We start from the raw sequence: 20,713 nt of genomic DNA on the forward strand, positions 1-20,713 counted from the left end.
AGTCTTTTTTGTTGTTGTTCTGTTAAGTCACACACAGAAAGCACAACCCCCTGCTTTAAATATCTGGTAATAACTTGACTACTTATAGGAAAACTTGTACAGCAGGTCCTTGAATAACGTGGTTTCATTCAACGTCATTCTATTATACATTGATGAGAAAAATAATCATTTCCTGGTTGGGGCCACTGTTTGTGTGGAGTTTGCATGTTCTCCCCACATCTGTGCGGGTTTTCTCTGGGTCCTATGGTTTCCTCCCACCGCAGATACATGCATGTTAGGTGAGCTGGCATGTCTACACTTTCCCAGTCTGAGTGGGTGTGGGTATGGATGTGAGTGGCCCTGAGCGGGAAGGGTGGACTCTCCAGGGTGCGTGCCCGCCTTGCACTCTGAGCTGCTGGGATAGGCTCCAGCTGCCTGTGACCCTGAACTGGAATAAGCATGATGGGAAAGAATTCTCTTATTTTAATTCGTCTTCCTTAAATGTATATACGGTTCACATTTATTTCAGTGTTTTCATATTTGAAATGTTTTGGGTTTTTACTTAGAAGTTTGATGATGCTTTTGTGACCAGAAATGTCTCCTAGGAACTTCACTCATATATATCAGTTAGACTATGGCAAAATTGGTTTTGTTATATGTCTTCTTTCTCTTGAAGTCACAGTTTCGAAGAACCTATCCACTATGTTAAATGAGGACTTACAGTACTGGTTCAGCCTGCATATTAATAAATAGCTTTTGTTGGTTCATGTTTATTTAGAGCCCAGAAGTTAAACTGAGTTTTCTTTCAATTGCTCTCATTCTGAAGTAAGTTTGTTTAACCTGATCTTTTCATTCATATCAATTATCTCCTGAGCAAAATATGTCAGTTATCCTTGATGATATTTAAAGGGTTGTTTCAGTTCCAAGTAAGTTCACTAGTTTTTCATGCTTCCAAGGACATTTAATTAATTGTACTTAAGCTCTAGTTTCCTTCTTTCTTTTTTTTCTACAGTCCAAACAACAACTAGACTTAGCAAATCCAGAGAACATTATATAGTCTGTCACATCTAGAATCTAAAAAATAGCCCTAGCTGGTTTGTCTCAGTAGATAGAGGGTCGGCCCAAGGACTGAAGGGTCCTGGGTTCAATTCCAGTCAAGGGCATGTATCTTGGTTGCAGGGTCAAGCCCTGGCCCCAGTCAGAACTCTTGCAGGAGGCAGCCAATCGATGTGTCTCTCTCACATCAGTGTTTCTCTCTGTCTCTCCCCCTCCCTTCTACTCTCTCTGAAAATTAGTGGAAAAATATCCTTGGGTGAGGATTAACAACAACAACAACAATAACAACAACAAAATGCCTATAACCTGCTAAGGAGAAAAAGAAAGAACTAACATTTTCTCTTTGTTTTCAAAAATAAGAATCAAAATATTATTCGCTAAGTAATTATTTTCAGTCTTACTTGCATCCTACATCAGGAATCTTAGCTCAGATCAAAAGTCTAACAGTTTGGTTCAATATAAGAAAAAGAACAAACTATAAGCCTTAAGATTTTTTCCCTTCCCATTCAGTTTTAAAAACAAATACTACACAATCATTCTGAGTTTTGCCTACAAACTTATATTTTTGTATTTTGATTAGCCTATGTGAATTGGTATTTTTATTCTGTCTTGGAAAGTACTTTTACTATTTTTACTGCTGCCAATAAAACACACACACACACATACACACAACTGTTGAGGCTATAACAGTATTGGAGGAACACACAATTGTATCATCTGTACTTAATAATTATATATCTCATTAAGCATTCTTTTCTTCCAAGAGTAGGACATTATGTTGTTTTTGAAGACATTTCTGAACTCTAATAATCCACTTTATTATATGAAATTTTCTCTGAATAAATAAGTTAAAGATGTCCATCGATACTCAGGAATTTATAAGACTTAATGCTTGAAAATATTTTTTACTGTTTTTGATCACATGACAAAGGTTCTGTTATGTGAAAGTCCCTCTCGCACCCTCTTGCAATCAGCTGTCAACCATTTAAGTGTTAATTTTTTTTTCATGAGGAAAGGGATTTCCAGGCTCTAAAGATTCTTCTTTCAAATCTGGACCTGAAATCTATTCACTTCTACTTGCATACTTGTGAGTACATCTTCAGATATCTACTGCAACTCCTTCGAATTATGTTCAAAGGAAAATGATAATATCATCTCCTTTGGTGATCTGAGGTGATCTGACCACATCCGTGCAGTCTTTATTTTAGAGCCAGCCTTGTCATTTTCACAGGAAATGAACATTTTTTTTTTTAAATACAAGTGTCAAGCATTACTTTTTCTCTGAAATAAATTGTAGTTAATAAGTCTGTATAAAAGTTTATATGGATTGCAGCTGTTGGTGCTAGTTGTTGACTTTTGTTAAGAATCATATATACTTAATGAAATAAAAGACTTCTCAATTTTCTGCAATTCTTATGCCCTATAGTTGCTAAATTCATTGGTTGTTTTCTTCTCATATAATCTGTACTTTGTTAAGATAAATTATTATAGTGTCTGATAATATTTCTATTAATTTTAAAATTTCACTGTAGTGCATTTATACAGATTTTCCTGTACAAATTCCACTCTTTATGAACCTAATATTCCAAATGTTTGAGAAATTTTTTTCAAAAAATCACTTTATTTTTCAGAGAGATCATATATATATATATATATATATATATATATATATATATATATATATCTCCCTTATAAAAATCTGGAGAAATTAAGTTTTTAATCACCTGGCTTTCTAATTATACAACACATTAAATTGGGACTTATTTTCTTCCCTCTTTGCTAGTCATGATTATGGCTTTTGTATGATTTGATGAATTGCCTTTCTGTTGGATTCATGGGAGGACAGCCATATTTTCTAACAAAGTATATAGATTGTGAGGCAGCTTAAATAGTAACAGCACTAGAGGAAAAAATATGTCTGTCATAACTTGAATGTTATAATAATGGCATTGTATACCAGCTGCAATAGTACACTTTAGTAAGTAATACCCAATTCTCAATCTAGAAAAGAGCTTTCTCAAATTGCTTCTAGCTGGTATATGTTTGGTAGTATAAGGATAAGCAATCCCAGACTTTGTAGACCAAAGTGCATAGTGTCTTTGGCAATATAAGTCCCTCAAAAATTTATTACACTCCTGGGCTACTTCTTTGTAGTTAGTGCCTGGTATAATTAAATCCACCCCAAAATATCTTCTGAACAGGACTCTTCAGTGTTTTCGTTCCCTCAATTGAATGGCAGCTACTCTTACATCATTTGAATGACTACACTTAGATGGGAAGGCGATATTCCTCTTGCTGCTAGGATGGCTCTGATTTATGGTTGCCTCTCTTGCTCACTGGGGTATTAGAAACATTGGGGAGGTCCCAATTACTAGATTCTCACATGGTTTAGATTATAGGTCATTACCAGAAATTATCCTTTCCATCTCAGCTTGCAATTTGGCTATTTCATGCCTAACTTTTAGTGTCTTGCTCAAAGGAACAAGCAACTTACACTTTAAAACCAATTCTTCAAGAATGACAGGGTTTTAGGTACAGACTATGACTCCCAAATTATTGTGGATAACAGTTTTTATCAGGAGCTTTGTTGTATCATGCCAAGGGTCACTACCTTTCTAGCCTACTGTATCTATATTTTCATTTTCCATCATCAAACTTAACATATGTATATATGTTGATGTGGCATCTCACATCTTTTATCAATTTCTTCATTAGTTATGGGATAGGCTAAACTTTCTTTCAAAAGACCTTAAAATATAGTGCATTAAACAAGTTGAAAATTTATTTTTCTCTCCAATAGTTACTTTCATGATTCACTTATATACCATTTAAGAAAATAGACTACATGACCAAACCCAGCTGCACTTGGATTTGAAAACTTGGAAATGTTCTAGTTGACCATCCATGTGCTCAATTAAAACTTAGAGGATTCAAATACTAAAAGGAAGCAGGGGAGAAAGAACACTAAGGAACAATTAGCTATCGCTGCCATGCATGAGTCCAGTGTTTTATCTATCTTTTCATTAAATGTACCCATATTACTTCCTGGATCATTGCGCTCAGAAGAAAGCTTTTATATACATTACCAGGGGCCCAGCATGCGAAATCGCGCGAGGAGGCGCCCCACAGGGCACCGGGCCAAGAGCTGCTCCATGCACTTCCTGGTGACCGGTCATTTGATCGTTTTGGTCATGACACCTCTTGGCCTTTTATTATTATGATAGTGCTATAGTTTTAATTCTTCTTCAAATAATTATAATATTCATATAATTTGGGTAAATGTATATAAGTTCATTGGAGGGTTTAGTTATTTTAATAGAGTTTATTAAGGTGTAATTTCAAACAATTTCATGTTATTTCTATTCATCTTGAGACAATATTAAACAAAATAGATACCTATAGAATACTAATTAACACTAGTAGAATATTAATTATGCAAAATCAAGTCATGACAATTGCATTTTATTTATTAAACTCATTTTTCTGTATATTTTAGTAGATGAGGGGCTTTTGCCATTCCACAAATAGGTGTAGATACTGTGTTTATTTAGAAAATCATTGAGAAACTATGTGCAAATGATTTTTAAAACATATATTCTATTTCCTATAGAATCTGTTTAACTAATTGGTTGCTTTAATTACCTACTCACAATTTAAGATTAGTAATTTACCAATTTACATTTCATTATATGGTACTTTGTAAATTATATCACCAGTTCTTTGGTATGTTGTCATTAACAGAAAACTTTGTATTTCAAATATAGGAAGAACATTCTTCGTTTCCTAGATGCAGAACGAGATGTCTCTGTGGTCAAGAGCAGTTTTAAGCCTGGTGATGTCATCCACTATGTGCTTGACAGGCGCCGAACACTAAATATTTCTCAGGATCTGCATAGCCTGCTCCCTGAAGTGTCACCGATGAAGAACCGCAGGTTTAAGACCTGTGCAGTTGTGGGAAACTCGGGCATTCTGCTGGATAGTGAATGTGGGAAGGAGATTGACAGTCACAATTTTGTAATAAGGTGAGCTTTCTTTTTTTCCTAAAGATTGTAATTTCTTCAAAGAAGTTTAATGTAGAAGTATAAAACTGGCAGAAATGTTTAAACCTAACATTAATATTAAGGATTATTGAAAGCTCAAACAAATATTTATCTACAATATCTTTTTCTGTGTCACATCCAAATTTACATTTACCCGAAATATAAAATTATTATATCATTGAAAGAAAAGATTCATAACAGCATTTTTTTTTTTTTTTTTAATTTCTTTATTGATTAAGGTGTCACATATTTGTCCTCATCCCCCCATTCCCATCCCACCCCTCTCCCCACGCATGCCCCAATCCCCTGTTGAACTTAACCGTTGGATAGGCTTATATGCATGCATACAGGTCCTTTGGTTGAACTCTCCCCCTCCCCCCCACCCTCCCCCTACCCTCCCGTACCCTCCCTCTGAGGCCCGATAGTCCGATCGATGCCTCCTTGCTTCTGGTTCTGTTCTTGTTCCTCAGTCTATGTTGTTCATCATTTCCTCTAGATGAACGAGATTAAATGTCACTAGATATATACTAATAAGAACTGAATGTGAGACGAGCAATAATATTTATGCTGACAGGCAAATGAATCAATCTGTAGCGAGCTTCCCCCTGGACCAACAGTTCTTTTGAGACCCAATTTCGATGTCCAGTAGTTCCTTATGTGTACATGTCAGCACTGACCCCTCAGCTCTGGATGGTGGACAAATGGTGGTAATGGAGGTCTGACTCCCTCTGGTTTGGTCTCGGCCGATCCCAGGGGCACGGCGTCACCTGGACTAAGGGGCACGTGGCCTCACCCATACCCAAGGGGCGCGTGGTCTCACCCGGGCCTGGGACCCAGCCTCACCCGGATGGATCCAGGGGCGCACGGCCTCACCCGGACCCAGGATCTGGCTTCACCCGTACCCAAGGACACTTGGCCTCTCCCAGACCCAGGGGCACGTGGCCTCACCCGGGCTTAGTTGCACAAGGCCTCACCTGGATCCAGGGACGCATGGTCTCACCCGGACCCAGGGACGCTTGGCCTCTCCCAGACCCAGGGCCACTTGGGCTCACCCGGGCCTAGGTGCACGAGGCCTCACCCGGATCCTGGGACACATGGTCTCACCCGGACCCAGGGACGCTTGGCCTCTCCCAGACCCAGGGCCACTTGGGCTCACCCGGGCCTAGGTGCACGAGGCCTCACCCGGATCCAGGGACACATGGTCTCACCCGGACCCAGGGACGCTTGGCCTCTCCCAGACCCAGGGCCACTTGGGCTCACCCGGGCCTAGGTGCACGAGGCCTCACCCGGATCCAGGGACACATGGTCTCACCCGGACCGAGGGCCGCTTGGCCTCTCCCCGACCCAGGGCCACTTGGGCTCACCCGGGCCTAGGTGCACGAGGCCTCACCCGGATCCAGGGACACATGGTCTCACCCGGACCCAGGGACGCTTGGCCTCTCCCAGACCCAGGGCCACTTGGGCTTTAACAGCATTTTTTTCATCAAATGGCAATTTTATTAGATTTGATACTATATAGGAAAACTTTTTATTAATATTTATTCTTCATATTTATTAATTTAATATTAAGTAATTCATGAGTATGAAAAATTAATAATATGTGTGAATGAATTAATTCACTTAGTTGTATTCATAATTCTCTTTAAAGGAACTTCATTATATTACTTTATTTACAAACATGAATATTAATATGCAGTGATGTAATAGATGTAAGTTAATTTTACTTTATACTGATAATTATTTAGCAGATTTCAAGGACATAATTTAACAAGTTTATATTTGATACTAGCGTTCCCGTTGCAGGAAAAATCCTGCAATAGGGTTTCCTGCTGCACTCTACCCTGCTGCACTCTACCCTGCTGCACTCTACCCTGCCCTGCTTGCTCTCTACCCTGCACTCTACCCTGCCCTGCTTGCTCTTTTCCTGCTGCACTCTACCCTGCCCTGCTTGCTCTCCTCCCTTGTCCCCCGCCCACCTTCTCCGCCAGCCCCCCTGCTTTTCTCCCTTCTCCGCCAGCCCGCCCGCTCTCCTTCCTTCGCCCCCAGCCCTGCCTCTGCTCATCCCTTCTCCCCCACCCCGCCTTCTTCGCCAGCCCACCTGCTTTTCTTCCTTCTCCCCCGGCCCCGCCTCCGCTCCTTCCTTCTCCTCCCCGCCGGCTTGCTTGCTTCTCCGCAGCTTTGCTCCCTTCTGCAGCTTTTGGCTTCTTTCTACGCTGTCTTGATATGCAAATTAGCCGCCATCTTTGTTGGGGTAATTTGCATACTCGTCCTGATTGGTTGGTGGGCTTGGCTGGTGGGCGTGGCTTTGGCGTAGTGAAGGTGCGGTCAATTTGCATATTTGTCTATTATTAGGTAGGATATTAGGCCAAATTGTCTTCATTATTCTTTTATATCGTATTTGTGTTTGTTAGTAGATTTTAATTTTTGAGTTTTCACACACAATTAAACACACCTGTTGGTTTGTCATTGATGGTAAACAGATATTTGATGAGTTATGTGCTTGGTTAACTTTAAATTAAATGAAGAAAACACAACTGAAGACATGGGATTGTGATGGTATCATAAATATTAGTAATTTATAATTCCCAGTTTATATATCTGAACAGAATTTTTTTGCTTGTTTATTTTTTTAAGAAATTCACTGAATAAATGAAATATGTATACTGAAATTTGTAACAGAGCAATATAATGATAGATAAAAAGTATGCTGACTTGCCATATTGACAAATAAACTGAAGTCTTGAATATGCCTTTATTGTGCCTCCCATTTTCCCATTCTCTGATGTTCCCTTCTTCCCTTTAGCCTAGACCACTTTCTTCTAAGTGTCCCCCTTTTTCTTTTGTTTCTCAGTTCCTGCCATGCTTGACCAATTCCCTCCTAATTTCCTCTTGGTTCATTTTTTTCCCCCTAAAAATGTAAGAACAGCAATGGGAGATAGTTAAAATATCCATTTAAATATATCCACATTCATATAAGTAAATCTTTGCTGCTCAAATCACAGTTCTCAACTACCAGCATCGACACCACCTGGAAGCTTGTTAGAAACACAGAATCTCTGAACTTGTACTGGAGCTGCTGCGTCTGAATGAGCATTGAGCAGAGTGCTCAGGTGATTTTTACGTGCATTAAGGTTTGGGAGGTACTGAACAGCTCAATATGCCTGGACAATGCTCTAGCTGACATCTCCAACAAATCTGATTTATTAGCCCTGTGTCTTAATGATCTAGTACCGTAATTGGTACGAGGTACATATTATTTATTTATTAAATTAAAGAATTAATGTAGGATTTGAGAAAATTTTGGTTCTTGTTCACGTATTGTTGTCTTAGATTTACACAACACTGAATTCCAAATTTAACATCTAAGTTCATTTAAACGCTTACAATGAAAAAGAAAATATAGGAATATGAAGACTAGTTTAATGAAATGTCCTAGATATTAAGGATCAGAAAATTGGGTTCCTGACAATTACTAGAAACATAATATTGGACAAATGTCTTAAGTTGCTAAACATCATTACTTCCACTCTCCAGTGGTAGTAATAACAATAGACCTATTATTTCAAAGAGTTTTTTCTAAGATTCAGATGGAAAAATATAGTAAAGAAATGCATAAACTGTAAAGTTAATAATGATTGATATTAAAGCACATCTTGTTTGAATTAAATGTTGTAGTTGAAAATTAAATTTGTCACTGCATTTCCTAATAGCAATGTTCATGGACTAGAAATAGAAGTTCTCATTGTCTGATATAAACAAAGGACAAACTTTCCCCATATTTATTAGATATGTGTATAGTTGCTGCTGAATAATATGAAATGCAGACACAGAAACACTGCTCAGATAGGAGTATCTATAAAATCCGAATACGTAAAATTGGGAATAAGTTGTAGTGAATGTATGTATTTCTTCAGGAAACTAAAGAAATAAGATAAACAGGTTTTACTTTATGATGATGTAGCTTCCTAAGAGAAGGGATGATATGTTTCACTAAAGAAAAAGATGGAGCAATTGACTTGCCTTGACTGATACAATGTGGTTTTATATTTCAATTAAATTTCATTCTCCACTAGTGGAGAATTTGCAGCAAACTTTAAATCATCCTCTTGATATTCTATGAATGCCTACTCTCTTAGCAAAATAGACTCTTTTCTAGGAGAGAAAAAAAAAGTCTGCTTTTCTGTGTGTTCACAAAATGGCTTTTTCAGGCACTCTCAGAATATGTTTGTTTTCAACTCAAATGTTTTAAATGAAAACAGCTACTTTTCTGGTAGGGATCCAGGTCCAGGGAATTATAAAGATTTTTAAAAATTCTTATTGATTAGAAAAGATAATTTATATTTTAGGGATAATAACATTGGTTATGTGATATTGCTGCATATATGTTCTACCTTATTTTTACTTAATGTATTATTGATATTTTTGATCAGTGACATTTTAACATTTCTTAAGCTAATTATCTTTGTGATATATATTAATTTTAATTATAAAATGTAGGTAGAAATCAAAATTTTTATTTTATTCTTATTTATGATTTTAAAAATTTAACAGTGTGGTGATTATGGGGGTAGAAGGGGATGGATGGAGGTGGTAGAGAACATAGAGGGTATAAAAGCTTATGGGAAAATATAACAAAATAAAATTTAAAAAGTCATCTTCAAACTAAATATGGAATTTCTTATTTCTTGTGATGTGAGGTAAGGCTCTTTTTTCTTCCAACCATGTCACTCCTTGGATAAAGAGATTTTGTTTACAGTAGATAATTTTTAAAATGGAAATGACTATGACTGATAAACTATTTTAAGTTTTGAAACATTTTCTTAAAATGCTTATTCTTCTTTCTAAAACTAGAGTATTATAAACAGATACAGTTACTCATCTATCAATCCAGCAAGAACTTTAAAGTCCTACACATTCAATACAAAGTTGCAGTGATATTGGAACTCCTGTAAAACACTTTAAAAATGTAAATTGATAAAACTTTTCTAAAAATCAAGTTGATAATTTCTAACAAGTCTTAAAAATAGTATTTTTCTCTACTCAGTATTTCCAGTTCCAAGAACCTATGCAAATGTGTGTAACTGTTTAAGTGGAAAGGCATTTTATAGTGCCTGACAAGAAAGGACAAGTAAATCATCATACACCTGGATGATTAGTCATTCAACACATGGAAAAGAGGAATCTAAGGCACAGGGACCAGTAAGCACAAAGACAAATGCTTTCCGTGGTCTTTGGATAAAGCAGAGTTTGTGACGATTCTGTTATCACATTCATAATGAGCAACCGTGTGAAAGGGGAAATGGCAAGGGATTGAGGCTTAAATGATGAAGCTGTATCACACCATGTTAAGGACTTACATGGTATCCTGTAGTCCAAGAAAGAACCTTAGAGTTTTTAGGTTTTTTGGCTTGTTTTTGTTGAGGTTTTGTTGCTGTTGCTATAAGCCAGAGAGGAACGGATTTAGAGGTACAGAAGCATAAGCATGTTTGCAGATGGAAGGATCATGCAATAAATAATCAAAGATCAGAAAGAGCAATCAATAAGGAAACTACTAGAAGAGGCAAAATATGATAAAATCTAAGTCATAGGACAGAGTAAGATGATAAACCAAGCTTACATGGTATGATTGGTATTAATGTAAAATATTGTAGAGATCATCCTTTCCCGACATCAAATGAGCATTGGTAAATGGGCATTGATCAGTCCTTCTATAGATTTCAAAGTGTGGCTTCAGTTTCGGGTTTAAGGTATTTGTTATCTTTCATCTATCAAACTCATCTGTAAGTGAACATAGGCCCAAAATATGTACTCCAAAGCCAAATGCAAAGGTTTCATCTGAGGTACTTAGGATTAGGCTAACAAACTATATTTTTCCAAAGAGAGTTTTGAGTGACTTTCCTGAGTGTACACAATAAGTTGGAGAAAAAAGCAACAATAGAGCTTTTTTATTTTTCCTCACCCACTCAAAGTCCAACACTTTATTTTCAAATTAAGATTCAAAATACTTATCTTTTTCAATTAGAAATAACAGTCAATGTTATACTAGATCCATAGATTTTTAGTTGCATGGTTTGCTCTGAAACATGAAGACCAGTGAGATATTGTCTCAATTAGGGGACATTTCAAATTTTGAGGACTTACCACGAAAGACAGAAAAAGAATGGCTAGGCTAACAAAACCAATTGAACAACAAATAAAACCACACACACAAAAATATCACAACTATCTTAGGTGATGAATGTGTTAAACTTGTTCTGGCAATCATTTCACGGTATATATTCGTATACCGAAGCATCATGTTGTACACTTTAAACTTACACAATATTATTTGTCCACTATATCACACTAAAGCTGGGGGAAAAAAACAATTTTAAAAAATCAAAGAAATAAAAAATAAAAAAGCAAGCTGACTTTTTAGTGTTGAGCAGTTTCTCCAGATGTGGTCTATGGCCCATCTGTGAGAACTTCTTTCTTTTATCATGTACTTATTGTGTGTCAAAAGAATGTCAAAGTATTCTAATGATAGCTAAGTGTGCAGGAGACTCAAGACCTTTTCTCTCTAGGGAGCTAACCTCAATCAATCAGGTAGAGGTGATTTCAAGTTTCAGATTTTTCATTATATATATATGTATATTATATTATATTATATTAAATCTTAAGTGATTTGTTTGCTTCTCTAAACCCCAGATTCTTCATATTTAATATGAAGAAAATAATCTCTACCTTTAATTTTAGAAATAAAATAATACTTGTGAAAGGGTCTCCTATAAACCCAAGTATAAATTAGTTATTAAAGAAATGTAAAGTTTTCTTCTTCTGATGGCATAGGATTAATATTCATGCTAGGAAAATTGTATCTGTGACCTGGGTACACAGAAAATGTAAATATTTGCAGTTAAATGGCCGTTGTTACTAAGCAGTGCGTATTCTCCCATGAAGTATAATTAAAATGATACTTATTTGAGAGTTCAGAAACCTGGATCCCCTGCTGGCATTGCTGCTAAATATAGCTGTGTGACTTTGAACAAGAAGGTAAACCATTTTGGGTTTCAATTTCCAGATATGCCAAATGCGGCAGTTGAACTAGATGGAGTCATAAATTCCTTTCTGTATCTGAAACTCCATGACTCTATTTTCCTATGATTCAATAGATACCTTTGGAATAAGTCCTGTCAGCTTGCATTGTTGTTTAGATTTTTTTCCTTCTGGTTGCCATGCTTTATAAATATATTTCCTCCTCATCAGTCAACTTGTAGAAATAATATTTCCACTTCATACTGCATCATCTGATCTGGCTGTTTCTTTCCTTGGGTCCAGGAGTATTGCCTTTTCTCATGATGTATGCATACAAATGGTAAGTCTTAAAATCAGGAAAGGATAACTTCTTAGCCAAAGAAAAATAAGGGTAATTTTTAATGATTCATAGAGATTATTGAAAGGTCAGGAACTGGGAAAGTCACGGTACGTTCAAAATATGTAAAGAAACAGTAAATACAAGTGTTATCACAAGGATAGAGAAGTTATTTCACATCAACATCATTTAATATGTTGTTGACATTTCTCTGGAAGATAAGACCTCCCACTTCCCATATCTACTTCACTGGCAATCACTGAAATTCTTGGAACAACAGAAAAGAATATTTTCAGTATATAGTTTGACTCATGCCATTATTGGAAACTTTTTTTAAAAAAAATAATAGCAGTCAGTATGTTATCAAATATTAACAGTGATTGTCTTTTAGAGGGAAACTTGCAAGTGCTTTCTGTTTGAAAATTAGTTTAATTTCTGTTTTTGGTACTGATGTTTATGTGTGTGTGTATTTTCTCATGCAGTGAACACAAATAATTCTTTTAAATTGGGAATGAAAGTAATTTTAAAAATTATATTAAAATCTGGAGTATGGATGAGTAAGATGCTGTACTATGAGTTAGGAGAATTGGACTCATATTTCAATTTTGACACTACCTGAGTGATCTTAAGAATGATATATGTTTTTATAAAAATTCACCTTGTAGAGTTTTGTAACCTGTAGTTTTGAATATTCTCTCTTTAATGTCAGGTGTCTTGTTTGTGGTGTGTGTGTGTGTGTGTGTATATGTGTGTGTGTGTATGTGTGTGTGTGTGTGAGTGAGAGAGAGAGAGAGAGAGAGAGAGAGAGAGAGAGAGAGAGAGAGAGAGAGAGAGACTTTGTATTTTGGATAATCAAAATCACTTGATTCTGAAATATTGTACAATAAATTTTGGATTTTTAATGTTTCAAATTTAAAGTTGGGTTTAACTCCCAGCTCTGAAGATTGGTAATCTGAAACATTTTCCCACCTCATTTGTAAAATATGATTACTGATACTCAATTGTATGGCTATTCTTTAGGTTTGAATAACTTAAATATGTGTAGTATTTGGCATAAGGTAGGTAGTAACTGTTAGTTCTCATAATGGTTAGCAAATTATATTGGACTGAACAACACAGCCTTGAGTCAAAAGCATGGTGATCCTATGAAGAATTGGGAGTAATATTTCTGCTAAGATTCATAAACTGTTTAGGAAAGATGTTCAAAATTGCAATCCCATAATTATTTTTGAGTACTACTTTGACCTTTGACATTAAGTGTATGGCACCTAAATATGATTGTTAAAAAATCAAAAAAATATTTATTTGAAGTTTAATAATGGAAGTGGTAGTTTCATTAATCTGGTTGTTGCATTATTCAACAGATATTTCTTTCTTAAACAAACAATGAGCAAGCAGCCACTAGATGCCAAGTTCTGAAGGACCTCAGGAGGTTTTAGGGATACAAAGATAAATTATGTGGTCTATCTTTCTTGGAATTTTTAGTCTGATGGAGCAGACAGACATGTAGAAAGAAATAAGAAAATAGTACAATAGCAGTAATAATAAAGCTAGGAACAAAGTATTGCCACCAGGGAGACAGAAGAAATTAATTATAAAATGAAAGAATTTAAGTTTTAAGGCAGTTCCTTTTGGGAGAGGAAAAATAATTTCCTTTTGAGAACTGTCATATTTTTATGCACATTCTTGCCTTTATTCTTTGTACTTATCATCTTAGCAATGTATTGTGTGGATGTGTTTTTCATGATGCTCTTTAGCCTCAATGATTGAGATCATTAATAAAAATCCTACCCAATTTCTTAACATGCCTTGCCCTTCATTTTAATTTTTCAAATTCTCCAGGCATGATCTTCTATATGTATTTAAGGAAACTATTAATATCTGAGAAGCTTAATTTTGTGCATTTTATATTAAAATATTTTATCTATTCTTTAATTATCTAAGATATTCTTTAATTTCTAATGTATAGTATACTTTTAGGCATATTTTAATATTTTATGTGATGTTCAACAAAAAGCAGAACATTATCTGGATTTAGCTAGAACTGGAAGTTTCATTTTTACAAACCAAAAACTGAATCTGTAATACTTTAATAAAATAAAAGGAGGAAGAATTGAAGAATGCTAAACACTGTAGGGTTTTCCCACCCACTTGCTATCCTTATCTACCATCTTTCCTAATGGGTAAATTTTGACTTTTGAGTGTTTTTAAAAATCAGCTTTTAGAACTTCTCTAGTTTCCTAATTTGTTCTGAATGATGATGATTCTGCTTTCAAAAAACAATAGTCACCTAAAACAGGTATATCAGTAAAATAGTTTGTATTTCCTGTTTAATTTTAAATAATTCCAACTTGAAAGGGTAATTTAAAAAAAGATTTTTGGTCTATTTTAGTTAGCACCTGTGGTTAAAATGCAGCTTAATACATCATGTTTGTTTCAACTCTCAAAACACACACTATATCAACTTTCTAATGGAACATCTTTAACATATTGAATAGAACTAACATTTAAAAATAAAGATTGACGTGACTGTCCAGGGAATCAGAAGATTTAGTGCAGAGCTCACAAACTGACAGCCTGGGGCTAAATCCATTTAGTAGATTTTGTTGTTGTTGTTGTCTGGCATTTATCATCACTGTCCCATGAGAGGCTGCCCCCTTTAAATAGGGAAATATATAAGCTAAATTACTCATTTTCCAGAGTTACGTTAATCTCTGGTCCAAGGGCCTGCATGTTTTCAGACCTGCTTTAGAGCATCAGCAGTACTCCGAGAAGACTAGAGAGATCAAATACCATTGTAAATAGTTCTCATTTCACATACACAGAGACACTCATGTTGATATTATTATGGATACCTCTATTAATTTCATTAACTATATCAACTCTCTAGAAGCAACTAAATAGAACAGAATTTAATACATAGTAGAATAACTAAGTATTTTGAACACTACAATGGAAACAATTAGCAAATAAATCATTGCAATAGATATTAACCTTGGAGTTTTAACAATAGTTATGACATTTTTTTCAGTTAAGAGACTAGAGTGTCTTGAGGGAGGTCATTTCAGGCAAATATATCATCTATAATAATAAAAGTGTAACATGCAAATCGACTCCGGATGACCTTCCGGATAACCTTTGGGACGAAGCCGGGGCTGTGAGGGCTGAGGCAGCTGGGGCTGCAAAGGCCTACTCTTGCACAAATTTTGTGCATTGGGCCTCTAGTCCTATATAATAAAAACCTAATATGCTAAGTGTCCTGTCGACCGGTTGGCCATTCAACCAATCAAAGTGTAGTATGCTAATGATATGCTAAGGTTGCTCAACCACTCACTATGACATGCACTGACCACCAGGGTGCAGACAGTCTACCGGTCGACCAGTTGCTATGACATGCACTAATCACCAGGGGGCAGACACTTCGACCAGTAGGTTAGCTTGCTGCTGGGGTTCGGCCAATCAGGACTGAGCAAGATGGGCCGGACACACCCTGGAGCCCTCCCACAGTCCCCCCTGGCTGGCCAACGTCCTGCGTCTCTCCCTGGCCTTGATCGTGCACCAGTGGGGTCCCTTGGCCTGTGCCCTCTCACAATCCGGGACCCCTCAGGGGATGTCATGGAGTTGGTTTTGGCCCAATCCTGCAGGCCAGGCAGAGGGACCCCACTGGTGCATGAATTTGTGCACTGGGCCTCTAGTCATAAATAACTGGACACAGATAAGTACGTGGGGTAGTCTGATGTCATTCATATGTAACATAAGCAAAGGGAGTTGTTTAGGGAAAATTCTGGAAAGTAAGGGTAGGGACAAGTTATGAAGCTCTGGACTGATATCACTGAAGGTTTTTTTTTTTTTTTTTTTTGGATGGTAACATGATCAAATGTCCATTTTAATGAGATGATACCATCCTTGAAACAGAGAATGAAAATGTTGGAGTCCTTGTATTAAAGAACTGGTTAAAGCAATATTTTCCAATATGTATAATAAAGATGCATAGTAAGATTATGTGCAAGAAAATTATGTGCAAGAAAATCTTTCATTTTCTATTATAATCCATTCTGTTCTTTATCATTTGTTAAAAATTGCTGATAAATGACCCCAACTTTAATTAATGCCACCAATAGCTAATAGTTTGAAAAACAATTAAGAAATTATTATAATGATAGTTCAAAGAAATATGGTGGTACCTAAACTGAGAAAATATCAATAGAAATAAAGAATATATTCAGGGTAAATATTCTAAGAGGAATTTTTAGCACTTTGTAATAAATCTGATATGGAAGATTAAAGAATTATAGAGATCAAGACCTTTCAGCCAAGTCCAAAATGTGGCTTTCTACTAAAAGATGGCATGAGAAAGATCCACTTAGAATAAATATGATGTAATGAATGTGAAGTTGCTTTGGCCTACCTTATGATAACAAAAAATAAAACATTTATTTTATCCACTCATGACACAATACTTTTCTGAATGCTTGATTGGTATCAGAATGCCTAAGTCTTCTGGGCATTAAACTTACTGTCTTTCCAGGACCAAGTGTCAAATAAATCATATTTACTAAGTTATAAGTCATTTCTCTACCTTAGATAGTACTTTTAAAAAAGTAAAAAGAAATATAATTTGACAAGAAAATTAAATGTCAAGGCAATGGTACTGTGACCTATTTTATGGGTAATCACTAAAAATTAGAAAACTCAGATGTTTCCTGCAAACAGTGTAATGACCCCGTTGTACATAGTTTATTAACTCCATAAATTGGCAAAGAGAAAAAGTTATGATTCCTCTGCCATGGTCTTCTGGCATGGATGATTAAAGTATCAGCCATAATATTTCAGGAATTTTGTTTTCTTCTTTTTAATACACATCAATTTTTAAGAACATGAACCCATGCTGATTCAGTTTTTCCCTCTATAAAACAGTAACCACTAACTACTCAGTAACTACCCAGAAACCACTGATCAATGGAGTAGTCCAGTTCCCTGATTATGATAAGAGAGCCTAAAAAATACATTCTAAAAATTCTTGCTTGGTTTCCTACCATCTTGTCTTAAATATCCCAGTCATGGATTTTTGCCAAGACAATAAGAAATTTCTCAACAATTGTCAGAAATTACCCTTTACACCCTTCAGAAAAATTAAAATTATCCTACTTATCTATACTAATAAAAGGGTAGTATGCTAGATAGACTGGATGTCTTCCGTATGTCATTGTGGACGTCCTTCCGGATGTACTTCCTGACAAAGCCGGGGGTGTGGCCGGTCTGCAAACTGCCCGCAGCCCCTCACCCAGGCTGGCCCTGCCCCCCAGTGGGGACCCCCACCCTGATCCAGGGTCCCCTTCAGGGCAGGCCAGCCGGCCCCCTCCCGTGCACCAGGCCTCTGTCCTATATAATGAAAGGGTAATATGCAAATTGACCCTAATGGCAGAACAACCAGAACAACCGCTGGACCAGTTACTGTGAGGCTCACTGACCACCTCTTGGTTCCTTTCCCCAGCCAGCAGGCTCTGATGGCCTGATGGTCACCTGTGGCAGGGGCAGGGCTGGCGAGCGGGCAGGAACAGCTGACCTCTCGGTCCCTTCCCCTGGCCATCAAGCACTGATCACCCAATGGTGAACGGGGAACCTGGGGGTGGGGGCGGGGCTGGCTGCGGGAAGCTGGGGAAGATGGCCCTGATCACAGGCCAGGCCTAGGGACTGTACCCACACATGAATTTCATGCGTCGGGCCTCTAGTTTAATTATAAAGGAAGGATTAAGAGGGTATGTTTAGTATTTATTCTATATGCTATTTCAAGGAACATGACATTTATAATAATTCATAATTTACTTTTTTGAAGAATAATCACATGCAGCTTCTTAATTATAATAAAGGATAAAATGAATAGCTCATATTTAAATTACTTTGAAAATCCATGTAGTATAACAATATGTTTTTCACAATGCTCATGAAGTTTATGAACTTTCATAAATATACTGTGAAGTCCCACATAGAGAACAGCAGTTAAAGCTTTTACCTTAAAAATCACTTAGTGCATACAACCACACACTGATATTCAGAGGCTATAAGACCTTATTTTTAATGGAGAAAAATATATTTTCAAATTGTTATCCTTCTGATGTCTTACTTTTTCCTCTTTTGCTTCTCCTGTTATTCCTTTTACCCCTCCTCTATTTTTTATTTTCTTGAAAAATAGGTGATGACTTATAAGTAGTCACACCACTCAAAATTAATTGGGATCAAAGGTGAAGGATAATAAATGCTAAGTTTGAGCTTGATTAAAAATGTGGACTCATACCCTAGCTAGTTTGGCTCGGTGGATAGAACATCAGCCCTCAGATTGAAGGGTCTGGTCATATTCTGGTCAAGGATATGTAACTCGGTTGCAGACTCCATTCCTGGCACAGGTCGAGGGCTCATGCAGGAGGCAACCGATGTGTCTCTCTCAAATAAATCAATCAATATGTCTCTCTCCCATCGATGTTTCTCTCTCTGTCTCCCCCCCTTCCACTCTCTCTAAAAATCAATGGAAAAATATCCTCGGGTAAATATTAACAAAAAAATATCCTCGGGTAAATATTAACAAAAAAAAGTGGACTCATAGTGGGAAACTGACTATAACCACCTTCCCTGATTTCCCTAACTCTTGCCTTTTTATATACTAGAGGTAATCATGAGAGTCTAAGGCAGAAGCCTATGGAGTCAAATTTGTATTTTTAGCTGAAGTCTTGAAATAATTCTGCACTTTTAGGCCTTATTTTTAATCCATTATATCAGAGGAGATGCTTGTATTTTATATCACATTTAAATTAATTGAAGTCACTAATAGCCCTCCAGTACTCTCTTAATATTTTGAGATAGTTTCAGTATCCTCTCATTATGTTAAGATCTGAGTTCCAATGCTAAAGAATATTTGTCCTTTCAGCAATACCACTTGTTCATATGTAGTTTTTCATAATGGGCACTTTTTATAAGAAATAAATCTCCAAAAACAGAGAAAAGATAAGAAAAATAAAAATGTTTTTATTTCTAAGTTAAGCTCAACTAGTAGACTTTACTTCTTATTCTCACCTAAAACAATTTCCTTCTTTTAGGGAAGAGAATATAGTCTAGTAATTTTGCTGTAGAATTTTGATTTGAATTCATGAGTGATTACAGGAGAGACGAGGAAGGATTGAACCTCTATCTTAGCCAACTAGACTTTCAGGCCAGACTTGTGAATCAATGAAATCAATGAGATGGTAAAAGCCACAGCTATACTAGTATCACATTCAAATGTAACTGAATTTGTGACTGAATTCTCTAAATTTGTTCTGTGGTCTAATTCTTACTTTTCATTCACAGGGATTAACGGGTGCACAATATTTAAGAGTTTAAAACCTATCTCTACTACTTACAAGCTATGTCAATTTGTGCAATATACCACAACTCAGTTTCTGTCTCATGGGATCATTATGAGAGTTGCATATAATATCACATACAAAGGAAATAAAACAGTTTCTGGCACATAATAAGTGTTCAATAAAACCTAGTTTTTATTCTTCTCAATATCATAATAAAAGATCTTTGCTACCTTATATATAAACTATTTCAAAGTTCTAATTGTAGAGCCTAATTGCCTAACACACTTATGTCATATTCTTCTTTTATTGGGGTGATACTGATTAACAAAATTATACAGGTACACAATTCTACAACACGTCATCTGTATACTGTATTGTGTGTGCACCACACCACGTCATTCTTCTTAAGTATATAGGCCAGGTTTATAAGCTTCTAAAGTTTTCACATTGCCTATTATATCAGATTTATTCTGTCCAATATTCAAGATGTATGCAATCAACCATTAAATCAACCATTCTAACCCCAATTAGTTTCAGGGGTGCCTAAATTCCAAACAAAATGGTTTATTAAATGACCTGCAAATAAATCTTTCTTTCCACACTATTGCTCAGTAAGTTCTTCCTATTTGAAATGCTCTTTAAATTGTTTGTATGCTTTTCTTTTGACTCTCACAATAGGCTGTAAGAGGAAAGAGCATGGAAAGATGATAAACATTAGCTAATATTTATTACCAACTCTAAGCAATCAATTCTGAGGATATTTAGATATTTTGTTCCTTTCCCCCCCCCCATTATCATTCCAATCAGTGTTAATAGGCTCAATTATAGAAAAAGTTGGATCTCAGAGAGGTTAAATAATATATGTGAGGTCACATAGATTAGAATGTGAAGACCAATGCCCATATAGCTACTAATTAAAAGATGGCTGAGGGCAGAAACTAAGCTAA

General features: G+C 36.2%; 1 protein-coding gene across 1 annotated transcript in view; it reads left to right on the top strand.

Annotated features, from left to right (window-relative positions):
* ST8SIA4 (ST8 alpha-N-acetyl-neuraminide alpha-2,8-sialyltransferase 4) overlaps positions 1 to 20,713 on the top strand; it is an 86,753-nt gene that overhangs the window by 16,247 nt on the left and 49,793 nt on the right. Inside the window, exon 3 of the mRNA XM_008144512.3 lies at positions 4,800 to 5,057. Coding sequence (XP_008142734.1) covers positions 4,800 to 5,057 — 258 coding nt within the window. The remainder of the gene's footprint in view (positions 1 to 4,799; positions 5,058 to 20,713) is intronic.

Source organism: Eptesicus fuscus, chromosome 4 (genome assembly GCF_027574615.1).
Source record: "Eptesicus fuscus isolate TK198812 chromosome 4, DD_ASM_mEF_20220401, whole genome shotgun sequence".
Taxonomy (NCBI): Eukaryota; Metazoa; Chordata; class Mammalia; order Chiroptera; family Vespertilionidae; genus Eptesicus; species Eptesicus fuscus.